This window comes from Solanum verrucosum, unplaced genomic scaffold (genome assembly GCF_900185275.1).
Source record: "Solanum verrucosum unplaced genomic scaffold, falcon-dt-bn FXZP01000205.1, whole genome shotgun sequence".
In the NCBI taxonomy this organism is placed as follows: domain Eukaryota; kingdom Viridiplantae; phylum Streptophyta; class Magnoliopsida; order Solanales; family Solanaceae; genus Solanum; species Solanum verrucosum.
In genome coordinates this window covers 3164857-3190622 of record NW_026019950.1, presented here as the reverse complement: position 1 = coordinate 3190622, position 25766 = coordinate 3164857, and the positions used below count along the sequence as shown (strand labels likewise).

The following is a 25766-nucleotide window of genomic DNA, read 5'->3' as shown; positions in this document are numbered from 1 at the left end:
TTCTTCTTTCATTTTTTGCACATTTCAAGTGATGAATTCCAATAAATGAAAGATTTTCATCTCCAGGGCCCAGGGGAAGATGTTTGGTGAATCTTCCATTCAAAATTTGATTGAACCTTTTATTCTTCAAATTAATATGTAATGATATTCCAAATTTGGGATAAGAATAATTCGTGCGTATAGAATCTGGACTGTAACCATGACCATTAGATCCTGCCTTGTGATCTCCTAAAAAGTCATGATAGAATTTTCCAGTGAACCCGTTGAGCTAGGTTCAGAGGGCCTTTATATTCAATCAATTGCAATGTCTTTTTTTTTTACTCTCCCTAGGAGCTCCCACCCATTTTGCTCCCTTGGTGACTCGAACTCGCAACATTCGGGTTGGAAGTGAGGGGTGCTTACCATCCGAGCAACTCCCTCTCGTCCAATTGCAATGTCTTCATAAGCACAACGGTGAGAAAAACAGTGGCATCAAACTATAAGTATGCCTGAAGGTGAATTGAGTAACTGTAATTCTGTGGTTCTTGGCTGTAAATAAGTGCAGCAAGAATGTAACTAAACATACATACGATCCAGTTAGCATTGGAACAAAGTTTAAACAGCACATACAAAGATGCTTGATTGACTAAAACATCGTTTGAGAAAAAAATGGCTTTTTCCCACCTTAGCTCCATGTAACAAACAGAATATTTAATGGAAGGACGGGGAATCAATATCCCTGCTGTCATATAATACACTATTTGATTTTGTATACACTGCTGTCATATATGCATTACTCAGGCCCAAACGGGTTAGTTAATTAATTAACTGGAATGCTCCATTAGACTTCGTAGGAGATCATAAGGCAGGATCAAATGTTCTAAGGTATATGTGAATTATGATCCAATTCATCAGAATCTGTTTGGACAACATTCCTTCAGAGTTTTCTGATTCCTTTTTTATTTTGGAAATTAGTTGTATCCTTGTGGGGGGTTTTCCTTAAATATTTGTGAATGTTTGTAAATGGAAGTATTGGGAGAATTCACTCTGACTACAATTGAGTGTTGAAAGAAATAAGCAAATCAAAAGTTGTGATGAGCACACAACACTGTTGTGTTTAACTTGCACATCCAGTGATCAACAACAAAAAGTTCATGAGCATATCAATTTCACCTTTGCATTAGATGCAGAAATCTCTTCAACAAAATTCTTATGCTTACATATTTGTCTTAACGGTACCAAATATTCCAAAGATATTCACACGAACAAGTTACAGCCTTGCAGTCTGCAGATGTCTGTGTGTGTGATACCAAAGAGAAGAATTCAAACCTAAAACATCCCTCAATTAATGCACAAAGATGACAATTATCCGTACATTTAACCCACTATTTTACCCACCAAAAAAAAAGAAGAAAAAGGAATTGTTGAGATCTGAATGCCAAGGGCAGACATCATCCACCAGATGGACCTGGTATAACTTAGAATCTTTTCTTTCTCGCACCATTTCTCACACACCAGGACTGAGCTATCGAACTTCTTAAGCATTCTCCCTCAAAACACAAGCACAACCTCTTCAAAATCAACCTCCATGTAGTGCAACATGCCCTAGCTAGCTTGGAAGTCCAGGAACAGTCGCAATTTCTGTGAAAGGAGCTCACGAGTTCCATACAATGGCTTACTACTGATGATCCAATCTTTCTCAAGCAGTCCTGCCTTGGCACTATGCGACATCTCATCGTAGAAAGCAGAGATAATACCATAGATGGAAGTCTTCAGGATATCAGCCATCGAATATGCTTTTGCATAAAAAGGGGCTCCTTTTCTTCTTCCTGTCATGCCTGCTGCTGAATCTCTCCTTCCAGGGTTTAATGTAGCCCACTTAATACCAGCAGGATCCATTAAAGTATTTGACGACTGTAAGTTGGTTTTCTTGCCCATCAAAGTTTCAACAGCTAATAAACTCGATAGCAATGTTGAAATAACAGCAGCATTGCTCCCTGATAGTTGAGCAACACCAAATCTGTCCTCCTTGTGTGAATGCACGGTCAGTGAAGCCACAATGCGAGCACACCAAGCTAGTAGCTGCATGCAGTTTAAGACTGTATTCAGCATTTCATATAAAATAAGTATTATACTCTCAATTGCATATATTACCAACGGCAGTTCAGGATATGCAAAAATGACAGTAAAACGAAAGAAATCTAATTCATAAATTAAGAATAAAAAGTTACCAGAGAGAAAAAGGCACAGTATTTAAGGACATTCATTCATGTAAAATTAGTGATTACCTGAAAGTCATCAAATGATTCATAAACCTTTGAATCGGCAAGCTGTTCATTTGGAGAACGTAACTGGTGAGACAGTTGCAAGGAGTTATCAACTGGAGAGCTTTCCAAAACCTCACTCACATTTCTTGTGAATTGTTCAACAGGGGTCAAGCACACAGAAATGACTCTTTTGTAAGTTTCACCACTTTCCTCAAAGAAGGCAGCTCGGCGCCAAGGATCAACATTACCTTCGCATACCATACAAAGGTCAAGGTATGCAAGATACTGCAAAAGAGATTTTGGTGTGCTCTCCTCCAATGCGGCCAGAAGCGGTTCACTTGGATTTGTTTCAGCAGCTGCAGAACCTTTTGGAGGGGCAAAGACGGACCGTTTTGTGTGTAACACCTAAATAATCAAACAAAGTAACATAAGTTTTGCTATTTATGCTTATTTCCAGATGTTATTGAAAAAAATAACCAGCTTGAACATATACAGCTAATTGGGAGCCTAACCTGGTGTGCGAGTGTGTTTAATGAGAGATAGTGAAAGGGGAGAGTAAGAAGGAGAGAGACCGACCTGGTGTAAATGATGACATAATTCCCAGCAGAGAATCACCACAAAACTTCCAATATAAAAGAGAATCTGCTCAGTGATGAAGTTTCCTACTGGAAGTTGACCCTTAAACTCATAAGGTAGAGCAAATGCAAGGATAGCTGAAAGCACATAACCAACAGCAGAAAGCTTTAGAGCTTTCTCAACAGCTAAAGGTAGCCCCATCTTAAAGCTGAAAAAGGGAGGACGCTGTTGACATGGAACTGTGTGTCAGTCTCTGACTACCGAAAAGATACCAATAGTCACCATGTCAAACTACAATTTATATGATGGAACGCATATCTAATGAGAGTGGGGTAATCAAAGAGAAATCAAATTGCTCGAATCATAGCAGTGAGAGAACTCATAACTGGAGTTAAAAATTATCATCTAACTGTTCCAGTAAGCATAGACAATTGGGTGACTGGTTGTATAAAACAAAGCTCATTCTTCGATACTATGAATAGTTTAAATCAACAACATACCTAGTGTAATCCCACAAGTGGAGTTTAGGGAGGGTAGAGAGTACGCAGACCTTACCCCTACCTCATAGAGATAGAGAGGTTGTTCCCAATAGACCCACTATAAATAGTTAAAACAAGCAGAATTTTTTTTAACTTATCATGAATACCATAATTATGAAGGACTTCCATCACATGATAAAATAATATTGCTCCATATTTCCACATCAAATAATCGAAATATATAATTATGCTTGAGTTTTTATACATGAAGCAGCAGGAACTCTGTTACAGTAGAGAATGCATAGATTTAGCTTTCTCTTGAATCAATGCCCCAATTCACACGATGAGTCTATACATGAAACACATACAAAAATTGGACATTTTTCAAAAGGGGGTTAAAACACGTGAATGGCTCAGATTAAAGGGACTGAAGGGCGAGGATCGCATAAGGGGTGAACTATAAATACATCAAAATTCCAGTGTGAGAGCATGTAAAAATCTGGTATTTCCTCATCGCTTGCCCGTGTTCTTCTCACTGACTTCTCTTCTCTCTCTCTCTCTCTCTCTTTCTCTCTCTCAAATTCTTTCCTAATTCCCAATTTATCAAATTGCTATATCCCTAAATGAATGAGCTAATCATTTCTAGCTATAGATCCTACTGAAAGCTGTGCATTTCCAATCCCTTTACAGGTATGTTGGTGATGAGCTGATTACTGGGAGTTGGTGCTGGACCATTTTGATTTCAACTGGCTTTCGTAGTTGTTGTTACTATCTGTTATAATTTTGCATTTTCCCATTCTATATTGAATTGAGCTGTAGTTTCTGTTTCTGCAAAACTGAGTCGAATTGTCATTGGATTGGGGGTAAATTATAATCGAATTGAGTGGTTAACTTGTTAATTACATAGTGAGTTCATTACAACTGATTTGAGATTAAAAGGCTAAAACTGTTGAAATCAATCAGTTGAGAGTCATTTGAAAAAAGCACATCGAATATCATAATTCATGACACTTCCTATACAAGTCTTGCATTATGCAATAACATACTAAAATTGATATATAGAAGCCACTTTTATACCTGGATGATCGGGAACTGCAAAACCCACCGCTTGTTATATACATAATGCACTCCATATAACAATCCGATCTGCAAACCCCAAAACCCTAATTTCCCAATAACCAGCCGTCTCTGCTTCAATTGATCGAAAGCATTACAGCTCAAACAGAGGGTAATCACAGACAAAGACGCTGATACTGCAGACACCGCCACAAACAGCACGAAACTAATGGAAGCCCTCGCCCGGAGCCGAAAATCAGGGGACAGCAGCGGCTGGGAGTTAGAAATGGGAACAAGTATCAGCCGAGCAGTACCGAGCAGAAGCTCAAAAGGGGAAGCAGCGCGTTGAGGGCGAGGAGAAGAGATGATGAAAAGGGAAGTAGAGAAGATGAGAAGGGAGAAGTGGAAAACTATGAAAGCGAAGATACTGAGAAATGAAGGTTTGAAGGGGGTTCGAGTGAAGAGAGAAAGGAGTAGGGTTTTGGAGAGGAAGAAGATGGCGGTGGATTGAAGTGCTTGCCAGATTAAGAACCCTAAGAAGCGGTGTTTGACGACTTTAGTACCGCCGTCTTTGTCTCTAAATAAGGATCTTTCTACTATGGATATAAGCATTTTCTGGCGCGGAAAGACGGCGGAGAGGAGTGGTTTAGGGGTTTAGAGGGTGGTGAATGGTGGAGCTTCTGCGTAGTGTTACAATGTGGCGATGAGTTCCAACAGCACTTGGGCGGGAACTTAAGCGACGCCGTACCTCTGAATATTTTTCTCCCTTTTAATTTAATTTTTAACCGATATTTATTTCTTTTAATTTTAAGTGTATACAAATAATTTAAAATTTTAATAAGCAAACACACCTATCTTTATGTGATGTCCTTCCTAATAATTCGTGTAACATGCGCTCTAACTATCGTCTGGAAAGTGGTAACATCCTTAATTCCTCTACTATTGTTATCTCCTTAATTCTTTTGCTAAGAGAATCTTTGAATTAGTCTAAAAGTTGGTCAAACGTATTTTTAAGTCTTTTTTACCTTTTAAAAGTATTTGACAAAGTTAAAAAAATAACTTTAACAAAAGTTACAAATCAAAAGCTGGTTTTTTACTTTTTAACTTAAAAGCTACTTTATTCGATCAATCCAAACCGTCTCTAAGAAGCAAACAACTAAATTACCAAAACGCACGCATAATTTTTTCCAGCTTTTGTTGTCCTGCGGCTAAAGGTTACTCCTACTCAATACAATCCGACTACAGTTTCGCTTTGCTTATTAAATAAGCCAATGTGATTCTTTTTAATACAATAAAATATCATCTACTTCCAAAGGTTGAGAAACTTTGTTACCGTCTTTGAAATACCACGCAACTGTCTTAGCTTCTACCATTATTGGTTTTTTCAAGTTTTTCACAGGTTGAGAGTTGAGAATAGATATAGAAAATTTGTATAAAAACAGTTAAAGATAAAGTAAAAGAAACACGAGATAACGCAAGAGAGAAAAGAGTCCATAGATAAAAAAGAATCCTCCGTGTTTCCTTATTCCTTTCCACAACACCAACACCCCTCCAGTATGACACGAGTGTTGAGTCAATTAGGAAACAGTAGCACAAAAAACATACTGTTTCATTGGAGACTCTGCAGCAAACTTGAATTGCATGAACAGCTATTAAGATCCAAGGCCACAGTCGAAAAAAAAACAATCTACAAGATATCACAGTTTTGACGCCTATCAGAGGTCTGACACATGGCCTTCGTGATATTATAATGCACTGGAAGTTGGTCTTCAATTAAGTAAAGAGGAAACTGTCAAAATTAGAGAAACTGTCGCCTCCTAACATTCATCTCAAATTATTTGTAAGCAAGAGATTTGAGGCACCTTCAAGCAAAAAAGAAGAGGAATACAAGTGGAACTTTGAGCCAACTAAAGGCATTAATACAAGAAACAGACTGTACATAGGCAACTTGTGCCCAAAATTTTGCTAGAACCAAGATCTCATTAGGAAAAATTAACATGACAACAATTTACAGGTTTTAATAACTTGATCATGAACTTTACTATAATCTAGTTACCCCAACTCATACCACATGGGAAACCCAAAAAGCATAAAAAATGATAGTTTGGGTGGGGAGAGCAAATCAAGAAGAATGTACACATGAATTTTCATAATTTGGTCACCATAGAGAGCAGGTCAGTCAAGCTCATCATCAACAGGATCTTTGTGCTGCAATGATTAATCAAAACTCAAAAGGATCAGTCTTGCGAATGTCATAAACAGAACACTTGTAATACAAAGGAAGATCAATACGGCCTTGTTTCAATAAACACTTGTTCTATATGAAGTAGATGAAGCATCTATTCAGAAAGAGATAAACATACAAGGGAACAACATCTCATCAAAGTATATCAGAATAAATGGTCGCTCAGGGAACACTGCTCTGACAAGATCACCAAAGAAAAACCAACTATCAGCATATTTGCAATGAAGAATTTAGATATCTAAAAAGCATAGAACTAAGAAGGCATTTTATTTGGGGAGAAAGGTTGAGAGTCATAGAACTGAGAAAGCCCTTATCACTACATCATTTGTCCGTTGCTTTCTTTTTCAAACTGTTTCACAAGTGACAGGGCTAAAGGAGTTTGACTTGCATATTGCTCCATCCATACCATAAAATATGACCTGAGTTGTCATGTGCAGTGAAATAAAATATTTAAATGGCTTAATATGTCAAATTTGAAAGAAAAATGCTCCGCGTATAGTTTGGAGTTGTGAAATTAAGGATTGACAGTTGGTAAATTATTAGCAGAAGTTAGAAACAGTTAAATAATATTACCTTTAATTAGCTTAAGTTGTTGGACCATTGAGGACTTCCCATAAAACGAAGAAGTCGAGTTTTTTTATCAGAAAGGGAAGTAGGTCAGTTTTACTATGACATAAGTAACAAATTTATATTCACACTAAAAGAATAACAAGGTAGCTGCAGAAAAGTCAGCTTGAAATGAAAGAAGATATATATCACGGCATTGCTCAAATGCAGATAGCTAATTGAATCTGAATTCGTGAAATTTGTGAAACCATGTAAGGCAAAGTTGCAGAGTTAATCGCCTCATGAATGTTATAGAAGTGATAGGCATATTAAACCCTTAAGCATAGTTGCAGGCTACGGCCTCATATATGCTAACCTAGTTTTCAGTATATAAGACCAGGCTAGAGATTTTTTGGTGATGGTAAAGAACTAGTTGGGGGAATTTATCATGTTGAAGCCAACGACTATATGCTGATACAGTAGCTTACCTTTCGCTTGCTGACATAAGGCTGTAACTGCACCATACTCTGGGATTGGCTTTCAACCTCAGAAGATTTGTGATTCCCCAGCTGAAATTCTTTTCTAGATTCCTTCCTAGTACCTGATTGCCAAACTCTGCCAAAATTTGGGAGCCAGTTCACATCGAAAGTGTTTGTCACGAGCTCCCCTTTACTTTCCAACTCCAGTTCAACTCTTCTTCTCTCTGCCCAAGCAGCACCAACCCGGTTTGGGTTTAGTTTCGACTTCTTCTGATTGGGAGGGAAGGGGTCACTCCTTCCGGGATTTGATATAAAATCTAGCTGACTTTTTTCCGCCACATTGAACCACGGAGGAGGTGCTCCAGAATGAACATTGCCAAGGGAATCTTCTTGAAACGTTAAAGATATCTGGGTAATGCTTGGTGTACCTGAAGAAGAAATTTCCATTCTTCAACTGTAAGAATACGTGAAGGCACACTAACAAGACAGAAAAAACACCATAATAACCAACCCAGAAACATATTATACGTCCATAAACATGAACTTACTACTCAGAAACATTACTAAAACATATAGTCTCAACTAAAGTGCATGAAATATAAAATTATGCAGAAAGTAAAGAAATCAGTACCCAGAGAACTCTTCATCCCCTTTGTCATTCTTCCATCCGAAGTTACCTGGCAAATCAACCAGAGTGAGATTTACATGATAAGGAAAAACTTATAAGTAGAAAAAGTTTAGACAACCAAATCCCGCATTCCAATTGAGAAGCAAAAGTAGCACCTGATATTATTCTGTTAGCAAATAATTTCCATGTATGCTTTCACAAAAATTTAAAACTGTCCACGTCTCTTTTAGCACATGAGAGTCAAATTGGTTATATTGTGAATTTTCCATTAACAGTAAGAACATAAAAAATGATTTTTAGGTTTCCAATGCAACAAGAAAGGTTGGACCGTGCAGTTCTTAATGGCTTTGTTTACTTTTTGGGCATGAATTTGTGATCTCTTAAATTGGTTCTTGTTTAGCTTGTTAAAAGAGCCTTGCCCTGGAAAGCATCTCCTTTGCAGCCCATTATACAAGGGGTGGATTGAGCCAATGGCACATAAGGAACAAACATACAACTTACATATATTGACGGTGACTGACTTAGGCCAGCAAGATCAAGAGATTAATTATGACGGCACGCAAATTTTCTCATGATTAAAATGGAAGTTTTTAGCATGTCATAAATATATGAGATGTGGAAGTGCAATTTCTACAGGCATCGGCAATCTTTTGGCACAAATGATTATAGCCACCTTGTAGATGATTACCATCAGAGGCAGATCTACCCCCAGGGTAGGAGGGTCACCTGCCCCTAGTAACCTCGGGAAAAATGTATATAATATATGTATATATATCTTAAATAATGTTTATATATTTTGATTAATGATTGGCACCCGAAACCACAAAGGTAAAGTAGCTGCACTGGTTGATCTGGGGTGCACAAAATGACCTTTAGTGCCATTTAACTCAGATTGATTCCCGCTTTCAGCATTCGTCCAAATTTTGTTGTGACATTTTTGTAGTTACAGGACAGTTTACTTTTTTTGTAGCTTTTTTCTTTAGTTTTCAAAGAGTTCCACACCAAATTTTTTAGCAAGAAATTGACATGTCTATGTTATACAAAGAAAAAAAAATAACACGTATATATTAAAAATATTGGTGCCCTCGTCATTTTCAATTCATGGGTCTGCTCTGATTACCATCCCTGCCAGCCAAACATTCATGAACCCTTAAATGTATATGTCACAACTTGATAAAAAGAAGACAGTCAATTTTTTTAAATACTGTAAGAAGAACAAAAGCACAGAGAGAAGAAGCAGAAATTCATCACAAGGGGGGAAAATCATGTCATGGCAAACACTATATGTGTTCCTTTGATAATCAGATCTAAGCGAGAAAGCTCATCACGCGTTTGTATGAACACTTTTCATAAAAATTAAAAAGAAAAGAGACACCTATCATGATTGAAACTCATTTCTATAACTATAAGTGGCATGGTTCTCAATGTTCAGCCTTCAAATAAGAAGGTTAAAAGGCTGAAGTGGGCCAAAAACACAAAGGCTTGCCGTGTTGGCACGCTTAGCTGCATAAGTGCAAAGACAGAAAAATGGAGAAAAGGAGGCTAACACCTTTTTACTTTGCTTTGTTTTTTATCGTTCCTTCTATTTTTCTTGTAATTGTCTTTCTCCCAGATAAAGAAAGCCATGCAATGTTATACTAAGTTTCATCAGACAGCACTGCTTTAAATACATCAAATATTTGGGCTAACCAATATTGCTTACTTGCATATATATGTAGTCATATCAAAACTCTGATATCTATACTCTCAACCTTACATGTTTATTAACATTCCCTACATTTTACCAGTCCTACGACCAACTTTTCCCACAACTAGAAGCTATTATCTCTTCTCAACAAATTCAGTCAGTAATTACACACCAAATAAGAAAGATACTAAACTTGTAAGCACTCAAAAGGCCAAAGCAAAGCAAATGAAGTAAATCACCATCAATTAATGCTTAATAGTCAGAGCTGCCACCAGTTCAAAAAAATGATGAACACATAGGGACAAATAATGATAAAAGTGTGACAAAAATGATAAAGCATCCACTATGATGGTCAAAGTTGAGCAAAAAAGGACATAGGAAAAGGTAACTAGGCGCATGATAGGATGTCTTACTGGTAGTGCACAGTGATCTTAGTATCCGAGCTTACAACACAAAGATAAATAACAGGAAAATTAAATAGCAGATATGCCTGTTAAATAGACTTACAGAACCTCCATTAAGACATTGGTGAGAAGCTGTGGCATGAAACCCCAAGATCTTTTGGGCATCTGTGCAAAAAGAAGTTCACAAGATCACTATCAGTCAGTGAGCAAAACATTAGATCAGAGAAACATCATACCACCATACGAAAGAGAAAACTATGAGGCACTAACTTGATACGCCACTGGAGGAACAAGCATCTTCACCGAGTTGTACGCCCATGCATGTACTGCGCATATTAGGGCCATTTGTAACACTATGCATTTTGTTTTCAAATATCTGTGATCTCTCATTCGTATAATTTTGTAAAGGTACAACACTATTTGAAACATCAACGTTAAGAGCATGAATATTATCTTTTTCAAAACAATTTAGATAGTCAGAGTTAGTTTTATTTTGGATATCATTTGACGGTCCAATTGACGTTGCACGAGATCCTCCATCAAGAGCTCCCTTCTTCGAAAGATTGCACTTCTTCTCCCACTGTACATATGAATGCATGACGAATGACTTTATCAGGACTCAGAACGATAGGAAAACAATCTTTTAAACAAAATAAAAAGTTCAAGATGTATGTATACATTCGAGTTGACATGTGAGGATCAAATTCAGCAACTCTGTGAAATGCTAACATTCACCTCTTGTTTCTAAATATCCAGAAATTTCATCTAGAAGATGACATCTCCCACAGAGAAAATTTATTGATAGTGTCAATCACTATGATATAATGACAAAACAAAGGGATAATCCACATCTAGACCTCCCGATCAAGAGGGGAGAAAATGCCAAATAAAAAACTGTATATGTAGGAAGAAAGGGTTTACCATTGAAGAACAAATAGACAGTACTGGATCAGTAGAAATTCTCATATATGCAACGTATAATCTAATGAAGAAATACATTTTAAGTTTTAAATAAGATATAACTATGAAGTGCTCTAATCAAATTGGTAAAAGAAGGAACGTCATCTAACTCTCATAAATTTTATCAGCTCAAATTTTATAGTACATTTCTACTCCGAGAAAAACTTAAGCTGAGGGCAACGTGTTTCAAATTAAGGTACAGTTATAGTTGTAGTCAATTGTAAGATTTGGTGATGGTGATAGTGATAGTGATAGTGAGAGACATCCTAACATGTACACGGCTTGCACACACCAAACAACATAAATTTGTGAAGGCGTGACATACAAATAAATGTGAAATATATCACCAGTACCTTGGCGAAGTCAGTCTCTGTAATCCGAAGAGTATCAACCTTGTCCATTCCACCACCATACTTCCACAAAAAACCTTTAACTTTCTTCATATGATCCGCACCAGACAAATGCCTAATCGCATTGTCACTATATCCAACAAACATAAAATCTATAAACGAACATATACTTTACAAATCAGTAAAACAAGCAGAAAAGTAATCATTCCGTACCTAGCGTAGAAGCTGTCGAGTTCAAGTATATCACACTCGCAGAAGATACACCAAAGTCGATTAAGCGAAGCATGCTCAGGGCGCAGAGGGATAGGGTTTTTTAGGAAGAACCGGATATCGGAAAGCTTCGATTGGAAACGGGAGAGCACCGCCGCGAGCGACTTCTTGTGGTTAGGGAGGAAGTTATGGCGGCGTCTTTGATTGTGATTGAGCTTGCAAACAACGCAGAATTCGAACTGTTTATCGTTGCTCATGCTCTTCTTCGTCTTCTCGCAGTGAAATTGTACGGAGAGTTATTTAGGGCTCTGAAATTCAGTTCGGATGATTCATAAGCAAAGGCACCCGCCCAATTTGTTGCCCGTTCCGGATCTCTATTGTCAATGAAGTAATTAAGACCCCATTTATTTTTATTATTATTAATAAAATTAATCTAAATTTTTAATACAACTTTGAATAATAAGATGTGTATCAAAATTAAGACGTTTGAATTTAATCACATGCTTTGAATAATGAATATAATATGCTGAATTAAGATTTGAATATTATATAACTAAGAAACGTTTATTTTCTCAATATCGAATGCATAAAACTTTTATTTATAGAAAGTCTATATAACATATTAATTACTCAAATATTATGTTAATAAAATATATTTAAGAAATATACAGTTATTTTGTAATGGTAATGGCTAATAGTGATGGTTGGTGATGTTGGTATTCATTGATAGAAGTGTTTATCAATCGTTCGACACAATTTTATATATAATTGATTCAATTTATTGGTTATTGATTTTGAAAAAATAAAGCAAAATTAATAACCAAAATAATAAGATATTCATGGTCAAATTTTGGTTAATCGGTTAGGGATCTTTCACTATTTGATTTTTGTTTAATAAAAAAGAAATGCCTCTCAAATTGTTTCCTCTCAAATCAATAGTCTGATAAAAAATTATAAAATTATTTTAAAATTGTTAATTCAATAATCCAACACCGATAAACTAATGATATTTTTTCTTTCAATTTACCTGTTAAACGGGAACTTGCACATTTATAGTAATTGATATATTACAGCTAGTGGTAATCGTGACTAAAGTAATGTTAATAGTGGTGGTTGAGGTGGCAATTGGTGGTAATGCCCGATAAGTATAGAGGACGATAGTAATAACTAATGATAATGGATATATCCGATGATGGTAGTTAATGTTATTTAATGTTGGTTGATGATGGTAATTATCGATAATGATTGGTGAATGTTGTGATAGACGATTAGTGGTGACGATTGTAAATAATGACTAATGATAACAACAACTAATTGTGATGAATGGGAATAGTGGTAATTGTGATTGAGGATGGTAATTATGACGATGATAGTGAAAATTGATAATGATGAATTACAGTGATGGATAGTGGTGAGAGTAGATGAAGTAACAATGAATGTCATATTTGGATTATTAGATGCATGTTATCTTAATGATGTTAGTGATTTATTATAAATATTAATCATTTAGATATATCCAGATTCATTAAATAATTAAAAAGGGAAGAAAATCAAACGAATTCAATAACTGAAATTTGAATGATTAAAATGTATATCAAAAGAATAAATAAAGGACAAATTACTTAACTACACTCTTTTACTTACCTTAATATCCATTTATCCCTACTTATTTCAAAATTTTCAAAAATTCCTTATTTACCTATGTATTCCGCATGTATCCCGTGCACAACGCTATGTATCTCGCTATGTGGAATGTATCAAACGCTATGTATCTCGTGCACAACGCTATGTATCCCGCTATGTGGAATGTATCAAACCTAATGTATCTCGTGCACAACGCTATGTATCCCGCAAACATCATTTTTAAGGGATTTTTGGTAAATAAAAAACTAAAAGGGATAGGATGTTATTTAGTACTTACAATATGTGGTTCCTATAATTTATACATAAATAAATATGACATTCTAGATGTGAATAATTAGAGATTCATACCTTTATTGAAGGCAAATAAATGAATATTGACTAACTAAATGAGTTTCATATATCACAAAAATTATGAAGGATAAAATTACACTATATATTAGTTCAGACAATAATGCAACCAATTTTGGCACATACTCTAGCTTCTTACATAGTTTGGCTCAGTTTTTATGAAATTGAAACTCATTTTCCAGTTCTTAACCTAATTATTTTTTTAAAATTCATCCTTTCAACAGAGATCAACGCAACGCTTTCAACTTATACAATCATGAGTGCTATCTATATCTAAATTTCATAGCTACAACGTGATTATTTTTTTGAATGAATCGTGCTCAAATCTAATTAGATGTTATTGAAGTTGGTTGATAATAGTCTAAAAGACTTTAAACTAGAGATTTGATTCATTCGAAACTAATTTGCAATTATTTGATAACAAATTTGCGGAATAAAATCTAATAAAAAAACGTTGTTTGGAGTTGAAAAACATAATTATCCATTAATTTAAGATCAATAATAAGAATAAAAAAAACAAAAACCTCACAATCAGGTTAATATAAAATAAATATCAAACAAAAATAAATAAATTCCTTTTTTTGAACTTCAGAGATTTGTAAATGAAGAGATTGATGTATAAGCTCTTTAAAAAAAATGTTTAAGTGACATAAACTCTAAAGAAACATTAGTGTTGAGTTAATATTTAATAACAACAAAAAAAGACTAGTAATAAATATTTCATATACTAGAATGGCTTTAGCCTTTGCATTTTCTTGAGTTCAGTGAGATCATCTCGATCAACTCACTTCTCAACTTTTTGACTGCTTCATAGCTTTTCGTCAATCATCAAAATTATGTTAAACTCAATAATAATAACTTTAATGTTTTAAAAATGCATTAAAAACAATAAATAAAAAGGATAAACTAAGAACTAAGGATAGATTAATATAGTTAATAAGAAGGATAAACAAAAAATTAATATAATTAATAAATAATTAGGAAACAATTAATAAAAAGGATACACTTTTTTATAGTAAATAAGAATGATTAACTAAGAACTAAGGATAAATTAATATTGATTTTTAATATAAGAACTAAGGATAGATTAATATAGTTAATAAGAAGGATAAATAAAAAAATCAATATAATTAATAAATAATTAGGAAACAATTAATAAAAAAGATAAATTCTTATAGTTAATAACAATGATTAACTAAGAACTAAGGATGAATTAATATTCATTTTAATATAATAAATAAATAAATAAAATAATAATTTTGTTTTATCAATTAATTAACCTCTTAGAAGAGATTGTCACAAGTCAACAACTATATTATGATGTTAGATTGAAGCTATAATAATCAATTTATTAATTTCAGTTTAATGTCCATCGACATTAGCTGCATCCATTCCTCACCGACAAATTAAGGAGCTTGACTCAAATCCAAGTTCCCTTCACTGTCCTTATAAACTCCTTGCATTTATGATGTGAAGAATATACTTAGTTCCATTTTATATTAGTTGTCTATTTTTTATTTATATATTTATTAATTTATTTTTGAAACTTTTATAAATGTAATCTGTTTTTTCACTTTTTTTAAAAATAATTGTAAAGGTGAAGATGAAAAAAAATAATTAATTTTATCTTGATTATAAAAATTAACAAGTAATTTGAGATAATTATTTATAATAAAATGACAACTCATGAGACCCCAGAAAATGGAGGAAGTAAAACGTTTTACGAATTTATTGACTTTTCTACGTACACGGTTTGAATTGATTTGAGATTTTTAGGGATAAGAGTGAGGTATTTAGGGACCATTTAAACATAGATATCTTTTAGTTTTTTTTTTCTTTTTCTTTTAAAGGAATTTCGCATATAGTCACTTAAAAATAACTTAATTATGCTTCATAGCTATAGTTTGTTAATTATGATTCGTAGCTACATGTTAGAGGAAGGAGAGAGGTGAGCGAGATTGGGAGACGGAGGAGAGAGGCGAGCAAGAGAGGGCATAGAGTGAGTTTTTTGGCTAAATTCATCCCTCAAGTATAATCCAAACTTAGAGTACATCCTTATGGTATAATAGTGAACAAAAAAGATCCATCTACTATCCCAAAACTTGCATAAGCATCCTTTTTGTTAACTACTGTTAAAAACTAACGGAAAGAAAAACAATTGCTAAGCACATGACTTTCAAAACGGCAGGAACGATTGAAGAAAATACTTCTTTTTGATTTATTGAGTTTTTTTTTGTTCTTGTGTATCAAACTGATGATATGCTATTGGTTTTTGCTGTCCATTTACTTATTCTGTTAATTTAATGGTACTAGACTCTGTTTCTACTTATTTTAATTGGTTTTTCTATTGTTTTGCTTGTCTTTTATGTTGTTTTTCTTATGTTTTGCCAAAAACATTGTTGTTAATTATTGGTTTACCAATTTTTCTGTTGTATTGCTGTTTGTTTTTGCTGTTTTATGCTAGTTTGGTGTTGTTTTGCTGATTTTCTTGTTGTTTATAACTGGTTTATAAACTTTTTTTTTCTGTTTTTGGCTAGTTTGGTATTGTTTTGCTGATTTTTATGTTATTTTTGTATTGATTAACCAATTTTTTAATCGTTTTATCAGCTTTTTCTTGTTTTGTAGCTGCCCTGATGTTTTCTTGAGTGTGTGTTTTTTGTGCAAGTTTTGGTCCTTTTTTTGGGTGAAATATTAGCCTTTTTGCTGGTTTGAAGTGTTAAAATGCTCAAGGTGGAAAAAAGAAGAAAAAATAAATGCTTTTAGGCAACTCAGAGTACTTTCATTGCGCTTGACAAACACCCAAGATATGTTTAATACGAAAAGCTCAATGCGAGATTGATACAACATAAAACGACTACTTTTACTACAACTCCAAATTCTCATCTTCTCTCTTTTCAAAGTGAGACCAATCCTTCCTCTCTTACTTCTTTTTTAAACGTAATGCATTTCTATGAGCGTTGTTTATCATTTCTCAACTAGGCACATTAGGCTAGTCTCGCTTCCTCTTTGCTCACATAGGAGAATGAATCTGTATGACTACAAGGCATTCTAAGAGTTGGTAATATTCCCTCCCTGGAAGTGGGTTGTGCCATTTTCTTGGTGTAGAAAAGTATGGAAATGTGAAACTAGGATCAACATAAAAATTATAAATGTCAACAATGTCGCACATGAAAAGTGCTAATTCTATTGATTTCATCCAATTCATTTGGCACCTTTTCATTATACGATAGATAGGAACAGAGTTTCCAAATTTTCGTTATAATTGCATTGAAGTCTCTATGAATGACACTTTTAATTATAAGCACCTTATCGACCGTTGAGAAATCATGTTTCTAGCGGCACCTCGCAGAACTAAGCGAAAATCTCCCTTCAGGCCAACATGCTTGGTGTATTTCTTACTAACATGAGCCTTATTGTCTCATATAACTACATCATTATTGCTAATTTCCTCTCCAAATTGCTTCTCAAGAGGTCTCCAGAATTGCCAACAATTGCGCATTTTCTAAATTGTCGAGTGCTATTAGCTTCTTCCAAAATTTTGAGTGCAATGACCAGTTACATGAGTAGTCAATTTCTGCGTTGTTGAAGGTTAAACTGAAAGTGGGATAGAGCAAATTATTTTTATGTACAAAAGTATGAAAGAAGAGTCCGGACTTCCTGTGAGCTATTGGGGGAAAGTCACGTTCTTAGCAATTGTTTTTCTTTCAGTTAGTTTTTAACGGTTGTTAACAAAAAAGATGATTATGCAAGTTTTGGGATAGTAGAAGGATGTTTTTTGTTCACTATTATATCATAAGGATGCACCCTAAGTTTGGGTTATACTTGAGGGATGATTTTAGCCAAAAACTCGCATAAAGTGGAGAGAAGTGACTTGTATTTGTGTATCGATTAGATAATTGTATATATATAACTACTATGTATATGTATCAATGATTGTATTTGTATATTTGCATACAATTTGTATCCTTGTACAATTGAATCTAGTTCAAACATTTGTATTTGTATATACAATCTCTCTCGCGCTTTAAACAAACACAAATTACACATTTGTATTTGGATAAATTGTGTTTGTATAAAGCGCGCCAGAGAGAAGGCATAAGAGATCTGGACAGGGGAGATTTGTATTTGTATAATTATAAGTGCATAGGGCGGAAATATGTATTTGTATTAATATATTCAGTTTCTCTCTCTCGCTTTATACAAACACAAATAAATTTGAATTTGAATTATTTGTGTTTGTATAAAGCAAGAGAGAGAAAGGTAGAAGAGAACTGGACAAAGAGAAATTTGTATTGTTTAATTAAAAGTGCATAGGGCAGAAAGATATATATTTGTATTTATATATTCAGTTTCTCTCTCTTGCTTTATACAAACATAAATTATATATTTGTATAATTTGTGTTTGTATAAAGTGTGAGAGAGACCGACAAAAGAGAATATCGAGAGAGAGGAGAGAGGCGAGAGGCGAGAGAGGAATGTAATTATAGCTAGAAGTAAGTTCCAGATTGTAACTAATACAAAATGTAGTTATGTTAGATAATTAACTAGTATATATTTGCTTAACCACGTAGTTTTCCCTTTTTTCAACTCAAACTTGGAAAAATAAACATTTTTTTCAATTAAAATATTTTTTTCTCTCACAAAAATGTAATAATGTGTTAATAAAATGTCTGTTCATGTACAATTTTAATTTTTCAAATATTTTTTTCCAACTTAAGTGAGTACTAATTTTTTTTTTGGAACTATATTTTATTTGAAAATTGTCACTTTTTATTCCTGGGCATAATGTAACAAAACCGAATTTCTCACTATATTAAGAAGAGCATTAAAACAAATTATAACTTTAGAATTGTGGTTGCAATACTCAAACTACGGAAATACAATGAAAACATTGAAATAATAAGTAACTAAAGATAGAGATAAGGATAAGAATGAAAAGCTTCGACTCTAGAAGAAGAGGATAGGACAAACATTTTCTTCAATATGTTTAAACCCTTCTTTCCAACTCATTTTCCCTTTTAACCAAATGTTAATTGGGCCTGGATTCCAAATAAAACCCTCCAATATTTTACCTGACATGATTTCATTCACTACTTCTAACTAATAAGCCCTTACAGAGTTAGCTTGGTTCACAACACATAAAGACCTGTTTGGATGTAAAAATAATTTCCCTCTCTAAACTTGAAAAAAATGACTAATTTTTCTAACTTGTTTTACTTTTCTTACAAAATTTTAATACTTTTCAACTTTCAAATACCTTTTTCAACTTAAATTTGAATATGTATTTTTTTTTCTTCATATATCACTTCATTCACATTCAAACATTTTTTTTATTAATAATATGAGTTGGCACATCATGTAGATAATGAATAAATTAAGGAGAAAGAAATCACCTACTGTCATTTTTAATTTTTTAATATTTAGTTGGTCAATTATTTAAAATACATTTTCTTAGAAAAATAAGTTCTTTAAGAATGAGAAAAATATTTTTTCTTAGTAAAAGTAGAAAATACAAACTCCACAAATGTCATTTCATATCAAATATCCACGCTACTACCACACTCCTACCCCACCCGGCCACCTCCATTTCACCTCCCATAAAATTTGCATAAATTATACATTAATATTTTTACCTTACATATCAAACACAAAATAATTCGTAAATTACTTACTACATCTTTTAAGAAAATATTTTTTGCCAAATACACTTAAAGATATCTGAAAATTTATAAGGTTGAAGATGAAAATTCAGTTATACACTCCTGGAGTTTAAATATTTTTGTTTCCCTGAACTTCATCCAAAAATATTTGAACTTTATACGTATAAAACATTATATATTTTTCTCTTAAATTAGGTGTGGTCAATCTAATTTTAAACACAAAAAATATATATTTTTAAAATTAGTATAAATTAAATAATAATATCCACTTTTTATTTTATTTTATTCAAAGACCATAAAATACTTTTTAGGCATTGAATAGTAGCTTCATTGGCCAACAACACTGGCAGAACCCACATGAAAAATATTTTAAGGCCACAAACTAAACTAAGTTGGAGCAAGCCCAAACAGAGAGAATCAAAATCAGCCACCCAAAAGGACAAGGAATCAGAGCCACAAACTCACTCTTTCGAATCAATCAAAATAATAAAAAAAATAAGTGATGGATAAGATATTATATTATTATTTAGATATTACTTTCTCCGTTCATTTTTATTTATTCAATATCAATTTAATACACTTGTTAAAGAATAATAAAATAACAATTTAACTATATTATACTTTGAATATAGAATAACTATATAAAATTAAAGAATATTTTGATATCTTTGATTTAAAATTATGTTATATGAAAACATAACAAACAAATTAAAACGGAGAGAGTACTGAAATAGAAATATGTATTGTTTCCCTAATATGGATGTATGATTGGTTGGCTGAATATGTTCCACATATAGCAAAAAACAAATCACACTTGGACTTTGGTGTCACTATTTATGAGTGAGATTGAGATATGGTTTCATTAATGGGCCAGCCTGACATTGACACGTGTCATCTCTAAACTTCCATTCACAGCCACAAACAAAAACTCTCTATAACCTTCTTGATGTTTCTATTCCAATTTTTTATTTTATTTATTAAAAATATATGGAAAATCCATCCTCACTATCCTACGTGGCATACCCCACCCCCAAAATTTTCCTCCCCTTCCATTCTTGTTCTTCTGTTCTTATATTTTCCCTTCATTTTTTTTCATCTCCCCTATTTTACAGACCATTTTTTTGGTTTTATTTTTTCCACTTCTCAAAAAGTTTTTTTTTTTTTTTTTGGGTCGCAAGGGAAGTGAAGCTAGAATACCCATCTTTTTGTGGTCTAACTTTAATTTTTTTTCAAGATTTTTTTGCAGCAATGGTGGCAGATGCAGTGGTATGTGGACTTTTCTTATATTTAATTTAGTTTTTTTTTTCAAGATTCATTTTTGGAATATGGGTGTTTCTTAATTTGATGTTTTCTTACTATATCTGGAAGTAGACTTTGTTTGTTAATTATATGAAGCAGCTGAAGTTTTGCTGATTTTATCATTATTTTGTTAGATTTAAAGGTGCATCTGTATGCTAAGCTACAATAATTATGAGAATAAATGATATTTTGTACTGTTAAGTTTTCTGTTTGTTTGAGTATTTGGAATTTATTATGTTTCTAGAAACAGTAAATTTAGTTAAATGGTAGGGAAAATGCTATGGAGGATAGGTCATATGTCAACATAGCTGCCTAATTGGTTTGTTTTGACAGATGGTAGTTATTATCTCTGAAAGTCATCTTTAGACTTAGACTTTCTGAGATAATAAAATCTGAGTCTAGCTAATTTAAATCTTGAAGTAAAACCTAAATATCATTTACTCAAAAAGAAGACACCATTGATTCATTATTCACGTTTTCTAATGTGATGTGAGGATATCTGTTCTCGGTTTTGATCTGGCTGAGACGTCTCTTTAGTGGTGTTGGACATGTAATTCAGCTAATGTTGAAATAATTTGTTTGATGATAGGGTATACATTGCTGCCAATATACTCTTTTACATCATGACACGATGCTATACATGATGCCGGGGGCGGATGCAGCTATTTAGCTGTGGGTTCATATGAACTCTGTATTTTCGATGCGGATGATAGATTTATGTGTAAAAAATCCCCTAGAATTGCAATAAGTAGTAGATCTGAACTCATAGTTCTTTTAAAACACAATGAGTTCAACAACAACAACAACAAACCCAGTGTAACCCCTAAACACAATGAGTTCAATACTAAGAATTTTAAAGGTTGAAACCAAAAGTATTATATCTTGGATCTGCCTTTGTATGAAGTGCGATAACCTAGCTAATTTGAAATAGAGACATTGTTAGCCTACGGATTAGCGGTACAACACAGATATTTGGATAACATACTTGAATTGTTGTAACCAATGGTCATTCAAACTCAAAGAATGTAGCACTAAGATCAAATGGATAATCAGAAACATGCTACTTGAGGGCATCTATTAAGGAAGAGGGACAATATCTTTGGTATCATAATTGTTATTTTTGTCGTTGACAGTTAAACTTAGGCTAAGTTTCTCAAAAGTCAAAGTTAATGAACAATGATTCTAGGGTTCTAAGTTATAGCAGAGGTGGAGCTAGGATTTTGAGTTTATGGATTCTAGATTCTAAAAAAGAAAGTTATTGGGTTCTTGACAAATTGTTTAGACATATTAAGTGAATTTTTTTGACACAAATATAGAGTTTATGCTAAAGCTACTGGGTTTTACCGAACCCGTAATCAAGGTGCTAGCTCTTCCCCTAATTTATAGTCCCCTTGGGAAGTGTGTCATAAAACTCCTTGCCTTCAAATAACTGAATATATTGCCAATTTGAGGCTATGGTTTAACAGTTCAGTGAGTGGGAAAATCCTTAAGGCAAAGCTTGAGACCACAAATTCAATTTCGAGTCTTGAATCCTGCAGCTTCTGCCTTGTGAGTCCATGGCTTCAAGAAGCTTGAAGCTATGCTTCAGTCTCATTTCTTCCACTTGGCTACTTAGTTATCCTTTTCCAATGACGTCAAGCACATGGAAGTAAATTTACGAGGCCTTTCCAACTCTTTCATTTTTTCCTTCTCGCGTGCTCCTTGGGATGCTATCGGTGGTAGTAGTTGTTCTTTTATCTCTCTGTCTGGTTTTAAAAACAATACTACTATTAATTATGTTTGGGGAGAAAAGGTTAACTGATGGTTGTCAAAGTTCATATGGCTTATAGAAATGGGGGTGAAAATATAGAATGTTAGTACCACAGAGCAGTTGATGTTAATTGGAATCATAAGCACGATTTAATGAGAGCGATTTGAGCTAGAATTCTGTCTGCTGAATAGGGAGGAAGCCTGTGCCCTGGGTTTTCATTGTGGCACTTTATTTCATTTTAATTGAGTTTTACTTGGATTATATTCTTATGAAGTATGCTTTCTTCACAATTCCACAGAATCAAGTTGAGGGGGCTCAGCAAGGTGCCTCATCCATGATTAGCTCAAAGTTGGAAACTGTGGCTACTCAGGGAAAGGCCCCGACTTGTCTTGCCAATGAAAATGTGCTTAAGGTCAACATCCCTCCCATGAATGTATTCCAAGTTATTTTCCTTCAGTTCATATGAGATAGGTAAGATAGCATATAGCTCGATTGGTGCTTAATTGAATCACTTAATCTCATGTGCAACAGGCTAGGAAGCCTTATACCATTACAAAACAGAGAGAGAAATGGACAGAGGAAGAACACCAGAGATTTCTTGAAGCCTTAAAGTTGTATGGCCGTGCTTGGCGCCAAATAGAAGGTAAGTGTGGTATAAGGTTGTTCGTTCCCGATAAAAGGTCCATTCTTCTTCTGACCCCCCCTCCCATTTATGTGGTTCAGGGCCTGTTTGGATTGGCTTTTGGCTTATGACTTATAAGCCAAAAGCCATAAGTTAGGATTTCTAACTTATGACTTTTGGCTTATTTTTGTTATTTTGACTTTAAAATAAGTGCTTATAAGCACTTTTTAACTTTACCCAAACACTTCAAAACTGCTTAAAAGCTATTTTGGCTTAAAAACACCTAAAATAAGTCGATCCAAACGGGCACTCAATCTAAATAGAAGTTTCTAACATGTCTCTTTAATCATGCAGAATATGTTGGAAGCAAAACAGCAATTCAGATTCGTAGTCATGCACAGAAATTTTTCGCCAAGGTTGGTACCTAGATTGTGACAAATTATAGGAAGTTTGCTTGATTCTCCATCCTGTCCGAATTAAGGCAGAGATGCCTGGGTAGTCAGTGGCTAAAGCATTGAATTTTTAATCTACATTTTAGATTGCTCGAGATTCAGGGAATGATGGTGATGAATCCCTAAATGCGATTGACATACCTCCTCCTCGGCCAAAGAAGAAACCTCTGCATCCATACCCTCGCAAGATAGCTGATTCTTCTGTAGCTAACAAGGCAGTTTCAGGTCAGCCTGAAAGGTCTCCTTCCCCAAATGCATCAGGAAGGGACAGTTGTTCTCCAGATTCAGTTTTGCCAGCAATTGGTTTAGGTGCTGCTGAATATTCAATTGCTGAGCAGCAGAACTCTCGCTTTTCACCAGTCTCTTGTACTACGGATGCACACACTGCAAATGTAATTTCTGCGGAGAATGATGATGAAAGTATGAGCTCAAACTCCAACACCGTGGAGGAAATCCATGTTGCATTAAAACCAGTAGCTGCTAGTACCAGCCCGATTACCAATTCTGAGTTCATGGTATTTCTTCATTAAGTTTGATCTATCTGCTTTGCAGTGCTATTTAGGCTGTACACTTATGACTTACCTCAGGTGTGTATGCGCCTTTTTCCAGGAATGTGATATAGTTCATATGGAGAATTCGTGTAATGGTGAAAAGCTAGCTGTTGAACCACCTTCAGCAAGTATCAAGCTGTTTGGAAAGACGGTTTTCGTACCAGATGCCAATAACCTTGCTCCGCCAGCTCTATACAACGCAGAAAAGGAAATCGAGATCAGCAATGATGATGTACTTCATGCATTCCAAGCTAACCAAGCAAATTCACCGTTTATACTTGCAATGGTTCCAGGGAATATGATTCCACCAGCTTCTTGGTTGTCACAAAACATGCTTGAAAACAATCCTGAGAGTACTGCAGCCTTCCCTGCAGCTACAGTTTCTTGGTGGTCCTGGTACCAAGATCTCATATATCGATCTATCTCATCGTGTGGCCAAACAGCCATGGAGACTGCTGCTCATTGTCAGAGACCAAAAGATGAAGAATCTCAAAGAGAGGGATCATCGACTGGTTCAAGCATTGGCTCAGCCAGTGAAGTTGACGATGGAAACAGGAGTTCTGAAACAGTTGAGTCCAAATGTACAACCAAGAGCAAGGGATTTGTACCATACAAAAGATGTTTAGCAGAGAGGGATGGCAAGTCATCAGGAGCTGTTTTAGAAGAGAGAGAATCTCAAAGGGTCCGCGTGTGTTCATAGCACTTTTTTGGTACAGTTTCCTCCTGACCAGCCAGAAGTTCTGGTGTTCTGCACAGCATTTCTATTTATTAACCAATGGCTGTTTAGGAGTCTTAGGTCTGCAGATAATCTAATTCAGGAGGTCCGCGACACTCTTCAACTTTTTAGCTTTGTCAAACATTCTTTTGGTTTCCTTTCATATTTTTCAGCTGCACACGAAACTGAGTTTGCAGCCAAAAAACACGCAGCTGCAATTTTTCCTATCAACTGATCGTGCAGCAGTTGTTCTGTATCATACTCATTGTAACTTTCTTCACAGTGTTTCAACTCTCTAATGATGCCACTTTTATGTTATCTAAATACAACCAAATATCTCTTGTTTCGTTTTTTACTTTGCTATTGTTTTTCTCTATACTTGAAAGAATGTTTGTCAAGAAATCACAGCTGTATAAACCTGTCATGTTCATTGATCTTCAGAGTTAAATTAGATCAGATAGATAAGCTTAACATTTTAAAATTAAAATTAAGATATCTTAAAACTATACGAAAAGTATTATAAGTTGCAATTTGATTGGCTCATATCAATAGTAAAGTGAAAAGATATATTTTATTGATCAAAGATTTTTGATTCTCAAGAAACGAAACATAAAAAGTATTTTGGTGGGGCAGAGAGTTTACACAGTGAAATAACATCCCAATATCGTGTTTAGCTAAACAGTACAATGAGCAACACCACAACTATAAAAGCACACATGCGCCAGAAGAAGAAGATATTTTTAATTCAGGGAATGATAGACATGAATTGAAGAAAAATATCAGGGTTCAAAGCATATGATTTATGTTGTGAATGACGTGACATTCACAAATATATATATATATATATATATATATATAT

General features: G+C 34.2%; 4 protein-coding genes and 1 pseudogene across 5 annotated transcripts in view; 2 read left to right on the top strand and 3 right to left on the bottom strand.

The window, feature by feature from the left end:
- Nucleotides 1-1110: 1110 nt before the first annotated feature.
- Nucleotides 1111-5109, bottom strand: LOC125813924 (uncharacterized). Its single transcript, XM_049493402.1, has 4 exons — nucleotides 4379-5109; nucleotides 2823-3047; nucleotides 2268-2651; nucleotides 1111-2061 (listed from the first exon to the last, which is right to left on the bottom strand). The coding sequence occupies exons 1-4, from the start codon at nucleotides 4967-4969 to the stop codon at nucleotides 1585-1587; spliced, it is 1677 nt and encodes a 558-aa protein (XP_049349359.1). The 5' UTR covers nucleotides 4970-5109; the 3' UTR covers nucleotides 1111-1584.
- Nucleotides 5110-6250: 1141 nt separating this feature from the next.
- Nucleotides 6251-12224, bottom strand: LOC125813825 (TITAN-like protein). Of its 2 annotated transcripts, none has more exons than XM_049493294.1 (7): nucleotides 11870-12224; nucleotides 11660-11786; nucleotides 10617-10926; nucleotides 10450-10511; nucleotides 8259-8304; nucleotides 7637-8055; nucleotides 6251-6565 (listed from the first exon to the last, which is right to left on the bottom strand). In XM_049493294.1, the coding sequence occupies exons 1-7, from the start codon at nucleotides 12121-12123 to the stop codon at nucleotides 6533-6535; spliced, it is 1251 nt and encodes a 416-aa protein (XP_049349251.1). In that variant the 5' UTR covers nucleotides 12124-12224; the 3' UTR covers nucleotides 6251-6532. The 2 variants fall into 2 exon arrangements, with proteins under 2 accessions (XP_049349251.1, XP_049349252.1); XM_049493295.1 differs by lacking the exon at nucleotides 6251-6565 and adding an exon at nucleotides 6729-6779.
- Nucleotides 8375-25766, top strand: part of LOC125813833 (tubulin-folding cofactor B) — a 228890-nt gene continuing 211498 nt past the window's right edge. The window contains exon 1 of the mRNA XM_049493302.1: nucleotides 8375-8390. The gene's annotated coding sequence lies outside the window, so the exon portion shown is untranslated. The remainder of the gene's footprint in view (nucleotides 8391-25766) is intronic.
- Nucleotides 16869-18937, bottom strand: LOC125814032 (sialyltransferase-like protein 1; annotated as a pseudogene).
- On the top strand, nucleotides 20608-25253 carry LOC125813823 (uncharacterized). The gene is made up of 6 exons (XM_049493290.1): nucleotides 20608-20784; nucleotides 22866-22979; nucleotides 23099-23210; nucleotides 23544-23605; nucleotides 23728-24156; nucleotides 24251-25253. Exons 1-6 carry the CDS (start codon nucleotides 20767-20769, stop codon nucleotides 24890-24892), a joined length of 1377 nt encoding a protein of 458 aa, XP_049349247.1. The 5' UTR covers nucleotides 20608-20766; the 3' UTR covers nucleotides 24893-25253.

What these genes read in the sequence shown, in the direction of transcription:
- LOC125813823 (XM_049493290.1), top strand. An exon ending in CACAGAAATTTTTCGCCAAG is followed by an intron (nt 23,606 to 23,727) that starts GTTGGTACCTAG and finishes TCTACATTTTAG; the next exon opens with ATTGCTCGAGATTCAGGGAA. An exon ending in TTACCAATTCTGAGTTCATG is followed by an intron (nt 24,157 to 24,250) that starts GTATTTCTTCAT and finishes GCCTTTTTCCAG; the next exon opens with GAATGTGATATAGTTCATAT.
- LOC125813825 (XM_049493294.1), bottom strand. Translation starts at nt 12,123, where the DNA reads ATGAGCAACGATAAACAGTTCGAATTCTGCGTTGTTTGCAAGCTCAAT. An exon ending in CTCGACAGCTTCTACGCTAG is followed by an intron (nt 11,787 to 11,869) that starts GTACGGAATGAT and finishes TGTTGGATATAG; the next exon opens with TGACAATGCGATTAGGCATT. An exon ending in AATGTCTTAATGGAGGTTCT is followed by an intron (nt 8,305 to 10,449) that starts GTAAGTCTATTT and finishes TTGATTTGCCAG; the next exon opens with GTAACTTCGGATGGAAGAAT.
- LOC125813924 (XM_049493402.1), bottom strand. Translation starts at nt 4,969, where the DNA reads ATGCTTATATCCATAGTAGAAAGATCCTTATTTAGAGACAAAGACGGC. An exon ending in TGCAGTTCCCGATCATCCAG is followed by an intron (nt 3,048 to 4,378) that starts GTATAAAAGTGG and finishes CCATGTCAACAG; the next exon opens with CGTCCTCCCTTTTTCAGCTT. An exon ending in TATGTCATCATTTACACCAG is followed by an intron (nt 2,652 to 2,822) that starts GTCGGTCTCTCT and finishes TTGATTATTTAG; the next exon opens with GTGTTACACACAAAACGGTC.